The sequence below is a fragment of the Rhincodon typus genome, chromosome 1 (genome assembly GCF_021869965.1).
Source record: "Rhincodon typus isolate 14 chromosome 1, sRhiTyp1.1, whole genome shotgun sequence".
Classification (NCBI taxonomy): Eukaryota; Metazoa; Chordata; class Chondrichthyes; order Orectolobiformes; family Rhincodontidae; genus Rhincodon; species Rhincodon typus.
Genome location: NC_063332.1, coordinates 150,197,301 through 150,211,538, shown reverse-complemented (window position 1 = coordinate 150,211,538; position 14,238 = coordinate 150,197,301). Strand labels below are relative to the sequence as shown.

At 39.6% G+C, this 14,238-nt stretch overlaps 1 protein-coding gene across 1 annotated transcript in view; it reads right to left on the bottom strand.

Moving 5' to 3' along the window:
- The window catches only part of LOC109934529 (La ribonucleoprotein 1B), a 192,131-nt gene that overhangs the window by 134,478 nt on the left and 43,415 nt on the right, over positions 1–14,238 (bottom strand). The window contains exons 8-9 of the mRNA XM_048609725.1: positions 6,664–6,691; positions 3,404–3,542 (exon numbers count right to left, since the gene is read on the bottom strand). Coding sequence (XP_048465682.1) covers positions 3,404–3,542; positions 6,664–6,691 — 167 coding nt within the window. The remainder of the gene's footprint in view (positions 1–3,403; positions 3,543–6,663; positions 6,692–14,238) is intronic.

Below are 14,238 nucleotides of genomic sequence, written 5' to 3'. Positions count from 1 at the left end.
GGGGGGTGGGGGGGAAGGTTATTTGAAATTGGAGAACTCAATGTTAAGTCCTCCGGGCTATAGAGTGCCCAGGCGGAAGAGAAGGTGCAAATTTATGTTGCAAGTCACTGCGACACTGGAGGCAGAGGACAGACAGGTCAGAGGTGGAGTGGGGCGGGAAGTTGAAATGGGCGGAGACTGTGACGTTAGGTTGGCCGTTACGGGCCAGGTGGAGTTGCTCGGTGAAACAGTCACCTAGTCTATGTTTGGTCTCACCGACGTACAGAAGACCATGTCAAAACCACCAGATACAAAAGCCTAGGTTGGAGGAGATGCAGTGAAGCTCTGTCTCATTTGGAAGGACTATTTAGAGTCCTAAATGGAGGTGACAGTGGTGGTGTGAGAGCAGGTGTTGCATCTTTTACAGTTACTGGGGAAAGTACCAGATGGGTTAGAGTGGTCAGTGGGGAGTGTGGCGTGAACTCCTTAGATTAGGTGACTGTTTCGCTGAGCATCTTCACCTGGCTGGTAACGACCAACCTAACCTCCCAGTCACCACTCGTTTCCCCCTCTCTTTATCTGCAGCTATCCCTACCCCATATCCAGTCCTGAAGAAGGGTAATACCAGAAACATTGACTGCTCCTTTCCTCCAAATGCTACCTGGCTTGCTGTGTTCTTCCAGTCTTCTATTTATCTGACTTTAGCATAGGTTGGCTGCAGGAAACATCTTCCAAAAAAAATTCAATTAGAATTTTGTGCAGTAGCCTACAGTGTTTAAAAAACCTTGATAGTGGACAGTCTTTACTAACAGCATCTTGGACTTCTGGGATAACCAAACTGAGAAGAAAAAGGAGGGAACTGCTAGATGCAAGACTCCAGAGAAAAAGAATATTAGAACTCTTTGAGGAGGTAACAAGCAGGATTAATAAAGGGGAAGCAATGTGTGTAACATATTTGGATTTTCAGAAGGATTTTAATAAGGTCCACACATTAGTCTACTTAATAAGAGCCCATGATGTTGAAGATAGTTTATCAGAATAGGTAGAGATTGGCTAACTAATAGAAGACAGAAAGTGGGATAATGGGGCATTTTTAGACTAGAAATCAGTAACTAGTAGTGTGCTACAAGGATCAGTGATGGAGCCACAATTATTACAATAGATATTAATAATTTGAAGGAGGAAAGTGAATGTGCTGTAGCCAAGTTTGTGGATGACACAAAAATAAGTGGGAAAGCAAGTGATGAGGATGGCATGAAGAGTCTGCAAAGGGATATGGACAGATTAAGTGAGTGGATAAAAAACTTGGCAGACAGAATATAAATGTGGGGAAATGTGAGCTTATGCATTTTGACAGAAAGAAAAGCTGAATATTATTTAAACAGAGAAAGACTACAGAAAGCTACAAAAGAGAAGGATTTAGGCATCCTTGGCCATGAATCAAAAAACACTTCAAAAAAACAAATTCATTGATAATAGGAAAGGCAAATGGAATTGTGACCTTTATTTGAAAGGGAATGGAATATAAAAGTATGGACGTTTTGCTGAAAGGCACTAATCAGACCACAAGTAGAATACTGTGAATAATTCTAGATCCCTTATCTAAGGAAAGATACACTGGTATTGGAAGCAGTTCAAAGAAGGGTCACTAGGCTGATACCTGTCTTATGAGGAGAAATTGAGTAGAGTGGGCCTATACTTGTTAGAATATAGAAGGATGAGCAGCAACCTTACTAAAACATGCAAGATTCTTAGAGGACTGTACAGGGTAGATGTAGAAAAGTTGTTTCCCCCCTATGGGAGAGTCTAAGACCAGAGGGCACAATCTCAAAATCTCATATACTTAAGATAGAGATAAGGAAAAATGTCCTCTCTCAGTGGGTAGTGAATCTGTGGAAGTCTCTACCACAGAAGGCTGATGAAGCTGGATCATTAAAGTATACTGAAACCTGAGATAAACAGATTTTTAATCATTAAAGGAATCGGGGTTATGTGGAAAAGGCAGGGAAGTGGAGTTGATGACTGAATTGCGTAGCAGAATCAATGGGCTGAATGGTCTATTTCTGCTTCTATTTTTAATGATTTTAGAACCAGAGTTCAGACCCAAGGTGTTCACATTCAAATCACTCAAGATGTTTTGGATTTGAGCAAAGAGTTTATTACCATGCGATGGTTGCAGGAGATTTGAAAGGACAACCATACTAGAGCAAAGAATTATGTCATTTCAACCCTTATGAATTTTTGAAACAGTACTCCAGCACTGAGAACAAATGGTTAGTTTTCCAATTTATGCATTGTTAAGGTACAAGTCAAACGGGTATAAAAGGAAAACAGAGTTAAGAAGTTCAGCTTAGTGAATAAGTAACTGTGTTCATTGTATTTTTAATATATTCCACAATTTAAAGTAGAATATAACTATTATTCACATTCTTTGACTCTTGTGTAGGAACTTTCATTTGTTTGATCAGCCAGTCTTGTGGCTTAAATTTATTTGGTAAATATCTGGATTTTCAGATTTCCAAATAAAAATGTTTCTAGTCTCTCCTAAGATCATAATTCTTTAGCTCTGAACTGATGCATAAGAATAAGTCTAATATCTTACAATACTAATTCCTCTTGTATCCATAAGATTCTTCCCACTTTTCTGGCCTGCTCAAGTTTATTCTGCTCCCATTTGATAAAACAATCAAGGTTTTCTGCTCCACCGACAGTGCCCATCCAAGCCTAACATTTCTGTAGACTGATGTCTAACCTTTAACTACCCATCTCCTCTTCTTCTGCCTGTATCCCATTCTCTCCCCATCCAGCAATCCCTATCACCCTTCAGGTTCCCAACTGCAACATGAACTGCAATATTCAAGTATTTTTTAATATCATGTTAAAATGTCATTTTTCATACTTCTACAAAATTCCATCAACTAAACTATTTCAAGAACTAGAGTATGTGTTAATGATGATAATTCAATACAAATTTTCAATATTTTAGGAAAGAAATGGGGTGCATCAGCCTAATGGTAAACTTGGGATGCTCGATGAAGCTAAGCCACGTGAGCAGACAGTCTAGCTTTAAAGTCCAGGAGGAAGTAACCTAAGGGAAAATGGAACCAAGAGAGAATGGCAAAACACAAGGGCCCTGGAATCAAAGCAGAAATTGCCAAATCTGACAGCAAGTGTAAGTCAAGAGTAGAGAAGCCAGGTATGGAAGGGTCAGGTAAACATTGACAGAAGTAGAGGGATTAGCCTCTAATAACTAAAAGACCAATAGGTAACAAATCATCTATCCTGAACCACAGTAAAAGAAATATAAAACTTGAACAAAAAAAATCACTTTGCACAGTCAATTTGCAGTACTTTCAACCTCTATTTCCTTCAGATATGACATGTTCTCACCTTCTATACAGCTTTATGAAATGGTAAAACTTACATGACCTCCCATTGATATCCCTGTCATTCCTAGAGGTCCATAACCCCCTCTCTCCAACCAATGAAGAAGAGCTGCAGACTCCAGGACTAGAGCTCCTCCCATTACAAACAGATCAGAGACATTCCTTAAACTTGACCTCCTGTCCAGAGAAAATAAGATGGAACATTTGAAAACTGGATCCATTTAATTGCAGCTTTAAGATTTTTCCCTTCAAACCATCTTGTTAAATATATGTTAATATCAATATAAAGAACACTAGAAATCTCATGAGAAAATTTCCCTTTCCTGAAGGTACAATCATATGCTGCGTTATGATTTGCAGATTTTCTTTTTTGCCTCAAGTGGCCATTCTTGAGGCACGAACATAGACGGTAAGCTTTAGACTAATGGACAATAACACAGGCCAACACTGAAGAGTTCAGCCCCTTTCCATGCAACATCATAAGCCACAGAATGGTGGACAGTGTCAGCGAGTTGGCTTACCTTTCCCTTTCTGATTTCAGATATGTGGACGCGACTGCACCACTTCTGTTGTTATGCAAACTACTGCTCTACTGTCAATATAAAAGATTCTGAATTCAAATCTTTCCCAATATCCTAAATAAGACAGCATAATTGCTGAAAAGATGGATTAAAGTGATAATTTCCTTCTCATACGTGAGACTTCATAAAGGATTAGCTCTGTTCATTTTGTTAATCTGTTCAGTTCACTCACCTCAACAGTGATCCTTCTTCCAGACATAAACAGGCAACTCAATTTATCTGAATCTTCACAATTTCTAACATTCTGCAGAGATGGAAATTGGAAACTATGCTACCTAGAATATGGTTAAACAGATTCCCAGCACAAAGTGCTAACAGAACTGATTATATCCAATTAGAAATTCTAGGGATTGCTGGTCACATTTAATCACCCGACAAAGGAGTAGTGCTCCGAAAGTTTGTGACTCCAAATAAACCTATTGCACTATAATCTGGTGTCGTGTGACTTCTGTCTGTGTCCACCCCCAGTACCTCCACATCATGGCTACCAATAAAACAAAGAGCTCATCCATACAATGCTACTTCTTCTGTTAAAATAAAAACTTAAACAATCATAAATTCTCTGCTTTACTGCGAGTTTATGCTAATGTTTTAACCTGTTGAAAGACAGGGGAATGAATTCTAAGTTTGCAAGTCAAGCACGCAAAACTGAGGCATCAACCCTGAAGAACAAAACTTCTTGCTCCAGTACAAAAATTGTTTTTTGTTTTACTCCAATTTTAGTTATTGAAAGAGACCACAATCTGGAGAGATTCACAATAAAATAAAACACAAGAACTGATTAAGAATTTCAGTAATCCATTGTTTTAAAGAATAGGCTTAAATTGAGAACAGAGCATTCTGGGCACAAACTACTGATTATCTCACAATAAGACAAGTGTTGTGAAGTGATAGAAATCTGCCCAGCCCAAGCAGATACAGATGCATAATCAATAAAAGAAGTAAAGAGAAAGAAGTATACCTTAGCATTATATATAAAGATTTATAACATGTTATCATTTAGAAAATTGGATTATAAAGTTGAGGCAAACAACTTTTAGTTTTAGCACCGTGAAGGTGATTTTGTTTTTTTAAAAGAAGAGGTCAGAAAGTCATAATATTATTTTCAAGAAAGCAGGTAACTTAAGCCAAATTAATAGATAAACTACCTGGAGTTAATTGATGTAATATTTACAAACAGAGCTTCTGTGACACAGAAATGGACAAAGTAAGGACCACAATTAGGTTTCAGTCAAGAATAACAGTTTAGTCGCCAATAGCAAATGTTTGTAATGTCATCAGTTAAGAAAGAAATTAAAGAGTTAAGATAGGAATGACTGTGAAGGATATTGCGGGAAAAGGTTGAATCTTTATTCTTGCTGTTTATGTTATGATCTTTCTAAATTGTCACACACAAAAATATATCTTTTGTTCTATTGTATTCTTCTTTTTAGAGAATGTTGGCAACCTCGTGTAAACTTGTTTGGTGATTGAATACCATGGCAACCAAACTGCAAAAAATAAAACTTCTGATCTATAACAACAAACAGAGAAAGCTGAAGAAATTCAGTAGATCTGGCTCTCCACGTGTGGAGACAAAAACAAAGTTAATGTTGCACTTATTATTATGATCCATGAAATCAGATTTCATGCCAAGATCTGATGTCTTCAGTATCACCACCTGCTGAATCATAATAATGTCCAATTTTCTCTGCTAAAACTTAACGTCAAGAAAAAATGAAAGTGGGAATTAGGAGAATTTTCTCAAAATTGGTTAGGGGAGAAATTAATTATCTTGCAGGTCATGTGTTGTGGCAGTTATACAGGGCTTTGGTGAGGCCACACCTAGAATATTGTGTGTAGTTTCGGTATCCTTTCCTGAGGAGGGATGCTCTTGCTCTCGAGGGAGTGCAGCGAAGGTTTACCAGGCTGATTCCGGGGATGGCAGGACTGACGTATGAAGAGAGATTGACTAGGTTGGGATTGTTTTTGCTGGAGTTCAGACACATGGGGGGGGGGGGGGTCTCAGGGGGAGGGTCCTGTTAAAATTTTAACAGGACTAGACAAGGTAAATGCAGGGAGGATGCTCCCGATGGTGAGTGTGTCCAGAACCAGGGTCACAGTCTGAAGATTTGGGGTAGACCATTTAGGATGGAGATGAGGAGACACTTCTTCACTCAAAGAGTGGTAAGCCTGTGAAATTCATTTCCATAGGAAGTAGTTGATGCAAAATCATTGAATTTATTCAAGAGGCGGCTAGATGTAGCATTTGGAGTGAATGGGTCAAAGGCTATGGAGAGAAAGCAGGATTACGCTATTGAGTTGGACAATCAGCCATGATCGTGATGAATGGCAGAGCAGGCTCAAAGAGCCGAATGGCCTCCTCCTGCTCCTATCTTCTATGTTTTTGTGTCATGGACGTTGACACAAATAGGGGTGATGGGTCACAGTGGGGAAATCCTGAGCACATTAAGACAAAATACTCTAATTCAATTTCTCAGAAGTAATCCAAGGGAGTTAAAGAATTGAAGCATTAGATACCTGAACACCAAAGAATGAAGATTCTCATTCAGAATTATGTCTGTATGTAAACAATTTAGCATTTTTAGTAATAAGAATGATCAAAATTTGAGCATGGTTAGAGAAAAGCAAAGGTGTCCAATTTCCTGGGAGGAGAGAGAGGGAATAAACATGAGCAGATACAAGAGTACTGAAGCACTTATTGATAAAATACTTACATTTGATCTTTAGGTTTTCTATAGCCATGTAAAATTACTGTCAAGGAAAGTAGTTCATTTCAATACTTATTTTAAAATATATATAAAGGAGATAATGGATTTAAAGAAATTTTAATATACAATAAACAGACAAAAACTATATCAATTACTCAGATCAGGAGACTTAAGTGTAATTTATCCAATTTGCTGACAAAGTTAGGTGGGTAAGTTAGGAGGTGGACTCAGAGGGATAAACAAGTTGGATGAATGGGTAAGAAAGAACATAGTGGATGTAAAACAATGTAGAGAAGTATGACATTATCGACTTTGGCGGAATTTTTTTTAAAAATGCTTTTCAAATGATGAGATATTGAAAATTGATTGCATTCATAGGGATGTGTGTTCTTGGACATGGATCACAAAATTGACATTCAGGGATAGCAAAACAATTAGGAATGAAAATAGCATATTAGCTGAAGGGCGGATTTGGGTACAAAAGTAATAAAAAAAGTCTAACTGCAATTATACAAGATAATGATGAGGGTACACATGGAATAGCATGCAGAGTTTTAGTGTCCTTACCCAAAGGAGGATACACTTTCCCCAGAGGAGGTACAAATGTAATGGAGCTGGACCAACAAAGACGGTCAGACAGCATCAGAGGAGCAAGAAAGTCAAAGTTTCGGGCCAAAACCCTTCATCAGGGCTGGGGAAGGGGAGGGGAGCCCAGAAACAAATAGGGGGAGGGGGTCAGGGCTGGGGAAAGGTAGGTGGGATGGTGACAGGTGGATGCAGATAAGGGGTTATAGTGATTGGTCACTGGGAGGGGTGGAATGGATAGGTGAATAGGAAGATGGACAGGTAAGGTCAGGTCAGGAAGGCAGGACATGGGATAAGGCTGGGGGTGGAGGGATTTTGAAGCTGGTGAAGTCAATATTCAGGCCCTTGGGCTATAAGATCCCAAGGCAAAATATCAGGTATTGTTCCTCCAGTTTACATTTGGCCTCACTCTGACAGTGGAAAAGGCCAAGGATGGACATGTCACCAGGGGAGTGGGAGGAGGAATTAAAATGTTTGGCAACCAGAATGTCGGCTTGTTTGGTCTCTGTCCTGGAGAAGAATGCCTCATCCTGGGAGCAGATGCGGCAGAAGCGGAGGAATTGAGAGTATGGGATCGCATTTTTGCAGGAGAATGGGTAAGAGGACATATTGTCAAGGTAGTTGTGAGAGTCGTGAGCTTGAAATGGATGTCAGTGGTGAGTCAACTCTGGCTTCCAGCATCTGCAGTCCTTACTGTCTTGAGGTAAAAATGTACACTGACTGGTTTCTGTAATAAGGAGATAGACCAATTAGCAAGATAATCCACGAACTGGTCCCTTAGTCTAAGGTTCGGTATCCCTGACATAGAGGGGACCACATTGGGAGCAACGGATGCAATTAGTCAGGTTGGATGAGGTGCAGGTTAATCTCTGCCAGATCTGGAAGAATTGTTTGAGGCCTTGGAAGAAGGTGACGGGGACGTGTGGGGGCAGGTGTTGCACCTCTTGCGGTTGCAGGGTGTGATGGAGAGGTTGGTTGGGAGTATAGAGCTGACGAGGGAGTCGCAAAGTGAACGGTCCCTCCAGAAAGCAGACAGGGGTGGGGAAGGAAACATCTTTCTGGTGATGGGGTCTGATTGTAGGTGGCGGAAATGTTGGAGGATGATGCACTGGATTTGGAGGCTGGTGGGGTAGTACATGACGACTAGGGGGAACTCTATTCTTATTGTTGTGGGGAGGGATTTGAGGGCAGCAGTGCGGGATATTGGGGAGATGCAGTTGAGGCCATCCTTAATTACAGCAGAGGGGAAACTATGGTCTCTGTCCTGGAGAAGAATGCCTCATCCTGGGAGCAGATGCGGCAGAAGCGGAGGAATTGCATTTTTGCAGGAGAATGGGTAAGAGGACATATTGTCAAGGTAGTTGTGAGAGTCGTGGGCTTGAAATGGATGTCAGTGGTGAGTCAACTCTGGCTTCCAGCATCTGCAGTCCTTACTGTCTTGAGGTAAAAATGTACACTGACTGGTTTCTGTAATAAGGAGATAGACCAATTAGCAAGGACTATATATTTGCTGGAGTTTGGAGGAGTGATAGGTGATTTAACTGAAATATTAAATTCTCAATGAACATGAAGGTAGATGCTAAGAAGAATTTTCCCTTGGCTGAGACATCAAGAAGGTAGGAGTCAGGATTTTACCAACACTCTGGAGATGGGCTGGGAGGCAGAAGGCTAGAAAAATTGTATTGGGAAGCTTCCAATTATCATGAGATATTCTGAAATGTGGAAACAGAAGTAGCTCTGCCAACCAATGTACAGAGGCCACTGGCAGTTAAGAGAATAGCTGTTGCAATCTCGCTGCTTGGTCATGCCAGATGTTTCATCTTTATGGTAGCACTTGACCAGCAAAACTCTGGCCATAGGTTTAAAGATGTATTCAGCAACTTGGGATTGAAATACTGAAATTAAGATACATTTCTTCACTCAGAAGTGTTGCGAATCATTGAAATTTTCTATTGTAGAGACTCTGGATATTCACTTATCAAGTAATTCAAGGGAGAAATCAATAAACATTTGGAAATTATGGGAATCAAGGAATATGAGCTAGTGTGGGAAAGTGAAGTAAGAATGGAAGAAATAGGAACAACAGTAGGCCATTCGGCTCCTTGAGCCTGCTCCACCATTCAACAGGGTCATCGCTGATGCAACATTCTTCACTCCACTTTACTGCATTTCCCCCATAACACTTGATTCCTCTACTAATCAAGAATCAATCTATCTATCTATCTATCTATCTACCTCATCCTTGAATATACATAAAGTCTTTGGCCCACAGCTCTCTGTGGCACGAAGTTCCAAGACTCAACCCTCATCTCAGTCTTAACCTAATGCCCCTTTGTTCTGAAACCATGCCCTCTGGTCTCATTCTCTCCCATGAGGGGAACATCATCTCAGCATTTACCCTGTCAAGCTCCTTGAAAATCCTATAATGAGATCACCTCTCATTCTTCTAAATTACAATGAGTCCCAACCCGTTTAGCCTTTCCTCATAAAACAATCCTTCCATACAGGGATCATCCTCATGAGCCTTCTCTGAATTGCCTTCAATGAAATAATATCTTTAATGTAGAGGTAGTTTTATAAAGCCAAGCTTGTTGAATGGCACAAGAGGGCTGAAATGGTCTCCTCCTGTTCCTAGGAACAGGAACAGGCCATTCAGCCTCGAGTCTGTTTCAACGTTCAATGAGATCATGGTTAATCCGTGGCCTAACTTCATATACCTGCCTTTGGCCCAAATCTCTTAATAGCTTTGCTTAACAGAAGTTTATCTCAGATTTAAAATTAACAACTGGTTTAGCATTACACATTGTTGTTGGAAGACAGTTCCAAACCTCTACTATCTTTTGTGTGTAGAAGTGTTTCCTAACATCTCTCCTGAATACTCTGGACCTAGTTCTCAGAATCCCCAACCACTGGAAACAGTTTATCTTTATCTACCCTGACCTTTTCTGTTAATTTTTGAAGACTTCAATCAGATCACCCTTTCATCTCCTAAATATTACAGAAAACAAGCCTAATTTATATAATCTCTCCTCATAACTTAACCCCTAAAGTTTAGGTTTCACTCTTGTAAACCTACAATGCACTCCCTCAAAAGTCAATATATTCTTCGTAAGGTGTGGTGCCCGGATCTGCTTGCAGTACTCCAAAGGGGTCTAACTACAGTTTTGTACACTGCAGCATTACCTCTACATCCTTATATTCCAGTCCTCTAGATATAAAGACCAGCATTCCATTAAGCTTCTTGATTGTTTTCTGCACCTGTTCATGGTATTTCAGAGATTCATTCACCGGAACCCCCAAGTCTCTTTGGACATCCACTGTGTTTAACTTCATATCATCCACAAAGTATCCTGATCTATCCCTTTTCAGTCCAAATGGATAACCTCACACTTAAGAGTCATACAGCATGAAGAGAGACCCTTCGGTGCAACTAACCCATTCTGATTATGTTCGCAAACCAAACCAGTCCCATTTGCCTGCATTTGGCCATATCCCTCCAAACCTTTCCTATTCATGGACTTATCCAAATGTCTTTTAGATGTTGTTACTGTACCTGCATCCACCATTTCCTCTGACAGTTCATTCTACATACAAACCAATCTTGTAAAAAAAGTTACCCCCATGTCTTTTTTAAAAACTTTCTCCTCTCACCTTAAAAATATGCTCTTAATTTTGAACTCCCCCACCCTAGGGAAAAGACCCTTGTTATTCACGTTATCTTGCTTACACTGAACTCCATCTGCCATAGTTTTGCTCACTTAGCATAACATTAGAAAGGGATAAAGATAGACTATCATCTACACTGTATACAATGCTGCCTAACTTTGTATCATCAGCAAATATAGATACATGACTTTCAAAGTTATTATCCAAGTCATTAATAAAGAATGTGAATAATTGAGGCCCTAACACAGGTCCTTGAGACACACCACTGGTCACATTCTGCCAATTTGAGTACCTACCCATTGTCCCTACTTGCTATCGCTTGCCAATCAACCAATTTCCCAGTCATGTGAGTACTTTGCCCTCAATTCCAAACGCTTCTATCTTAGTCATGAGTCTCTTATGTGGGACTTTATCAAATGCTTTCCGGAAGTCCACATAAACAACATCCATAGACTTTCCCCTGTCCTTACTCTTCTCTTCAAAAAATTCAATGAGGTTTGTCAAGAATGCCCTACCTGTCATGAATTCATAGCAGCTCTCTAACTCAAAATTTGAGGTGTTCAGTTATCCTATCCTTGATTGTAGACACCAACAATTTCCCCGCCATAGATGTTAGACTAATTGGTCTATAATTCCCCTGGCTTTCCTCTTTCACCCTTTTTAAAAAGCTGAGTGACACGTGCAATTTTCCAATCCAGAGAGATGGCTCCTGGATCAAAACAATTTCAGTTAGGGCATCTATAATGTGCTCCCTTACTTCCTTTAAAAACATTGGCTGGAAACTGTCAAATCCTGTGAATTTGTCAGTCTTTAATTCCACTAATTTCTTCATTATTGATGTTTTACTTATGTTAATTTTATTCAGTCCATGTCCTCAATTTATTATTAATTTCCTCAGGACTTCCAGCAAGCTATCCTCCTTTTCTACTGTAATTATTGAGGCAAAGTAATTATTTAACATGTCTGCCATTTACCTATTGTCACTGACAATATCCCCACTTTCAGTCTTTAGGGGCCCAACACTGCTGCTGACTATGTGCTTTCCCATTATGCAACTATAAAATTTCTTCTTATTGATTTTGATGTCTCTTGCAAGTTTCCTTTAATAATCTCTTTTAATAGCTCCTTAAAAGCTGCATTGTGACCTTAGGTTCGTCTTTGTATTGTTCCCAATTGGCAGGATTTGTGCTTTTTTTTGCATTTTGTAAGCCCTTTATATTACATTTATACTGTCCCTTACCTCTTCAGTTGTCCCTAGCAGTTCGTTTACCTGTAAAGTGGAGCTTTCGCCTCTCAAAAGTATAAACTGATTCTGTATCGCATTAAAATGTTTATTTTTATGTTTTCTCTGGACAAAGTGATTGACTGAGCAAATGCTCAATGCAATATAAGATGGATAAACGTGAGGTAATCGACTTTGGTACAAAAAATAGGAAGGCAGATTACTATTTGAATGGCTGTAAATTGAGAGGGAGGAATATTCAATGAGATGTGGCTGTCCTCGTGCACCAGTTGCTGAAAGTAAGTGTGCAGGTGCAGCAGGCAGTAAAGAAGGCAAACTGAATGTTGGCCTCAGCAAGAAGATTACAGCACAGGAGCAAGCATGTCTTGCTACAATTATACACAGCATTGCTGAGGCCACACCTAGAATATCATGTGCTGCTTTGGTCTCTATCTGAGGAAGGATGTTCTTGCCATAGTGGGAGTGCAGCAAAGGTTTACCAGTTGATTCCTGGGATGGCAGGTGTGGCAAATGAGGAGAGATTGAGTCAGTTAGGATTATATTCATTGGAATTTAGAAGAATGAGAGGGGAATCTCACCGAAACATAAAATTCTAACAGGGTTAGACATATTAAATACAGGAAGGATGTTCCCAATGTTGGGGGAATCCAGAACCAGGCGTCATAGTTTACAAATAAGGGGTAAAACTTTTAGGACAGAAATGAGGAGAAATTTCTTCACCCAGAGAATGGTGAGCCTGTGGAATTCACTACCACAAAGTTGTCAAGGCCAAAACATTGTGTTTTCAAGAGGCAGATAGATAAAGCTGTTGTGGCTAAAGGGACCAAGGGATTCAGGGGAAGGATGAGGGTATTGAGACTGATGACCAACCATAATTATATTGAATGGCAAAGCAGGCTCAAGGGGTTGAATGGCCTACTCCTGCTCCTGCTCCTGCTCCTATCGTCTATGTTTCTATGTTAACCATCCTCTACTGTTCTTCAGTTATTTTACCCATTAGCAGATTTTCCCAGTTGATTGTGGACAGTCTCTGTCTTATCTCATTAAAGTCAGCCATATCTAAATCTAAAATTCTAATAGCTAATTCATGCTTTTCACTTTCAAAAGCTACATTAAACTTGATCGTGTTATGATTATTATTTGATAAATGTTCACACACAATTAGGTAACTAATTAAATCCGGCTCATTACTAAATCCAATATTGCTTGTCCCTTGTTGCATCCAAGACATATTGCTATAGGAAACTATCCCAGACACAGTCCAGAAATTCAGCACCTTTCTAACAGGTGCTTGTCTGACTCTCCCAATCTTGGTTAAAGTTAAAATCCCCCCTTAACACAACACTGTCTTTGCTACACTCTTGCCTAATTCTGCATTTATACAATCTAGCACTTCAGAGCTACGACCAGGATGTCTATGCACAACACCTTGGACATCTGCATACTTAAAGCTGTAGGGTACATCAATCCATATCATACCCGCTATAAGTAACAAGATCATTAATATCAAAACAGATAATTTAAACAGCTGTATTTCTTTTTTTTAATGAAATACTCAGACTTAATGGAAGCAAGGAAGAAATTGGCAAAGGTTCAAAGCCTAGCCAATGGAAAAAATTCCTCCTCAAATCTTGATACTGAGGAGCTATCTGGATCTTCAAAAATAGCTAACACTACTAAATGTTGATTATCTTGTTTATTATGGGTTTTAAAAAAAAGACTGCACCCGCCTGCTTCATCCAACTCTCAAGCCAATACAAACAGATTGAAGGTTACTGTATAGACATATGATCATATACTCCACGGAGCTCTGTGACTCTGACACTGTTTTGAAAAACAGACTGAAACGTGCTGGAACTAAACATTATTTGGATAACTGTTAGTTTTGGGTCAATTGTTTTCAAGGTCATAAAGAAGTTTAGAATTTGGGTGTTTCATTTATTTACTATTGCGCACAGTCAAAAGAATAAACAGATTAACAGTTCAGAGATAGTAGGAACTCCTGATGCTGGAGAATCTGAGATAACAAGGTGTAGAGCTGGATGAACACAGCAGGCCAAGCAGCATCAGAGGATCAGGAAAGCTGA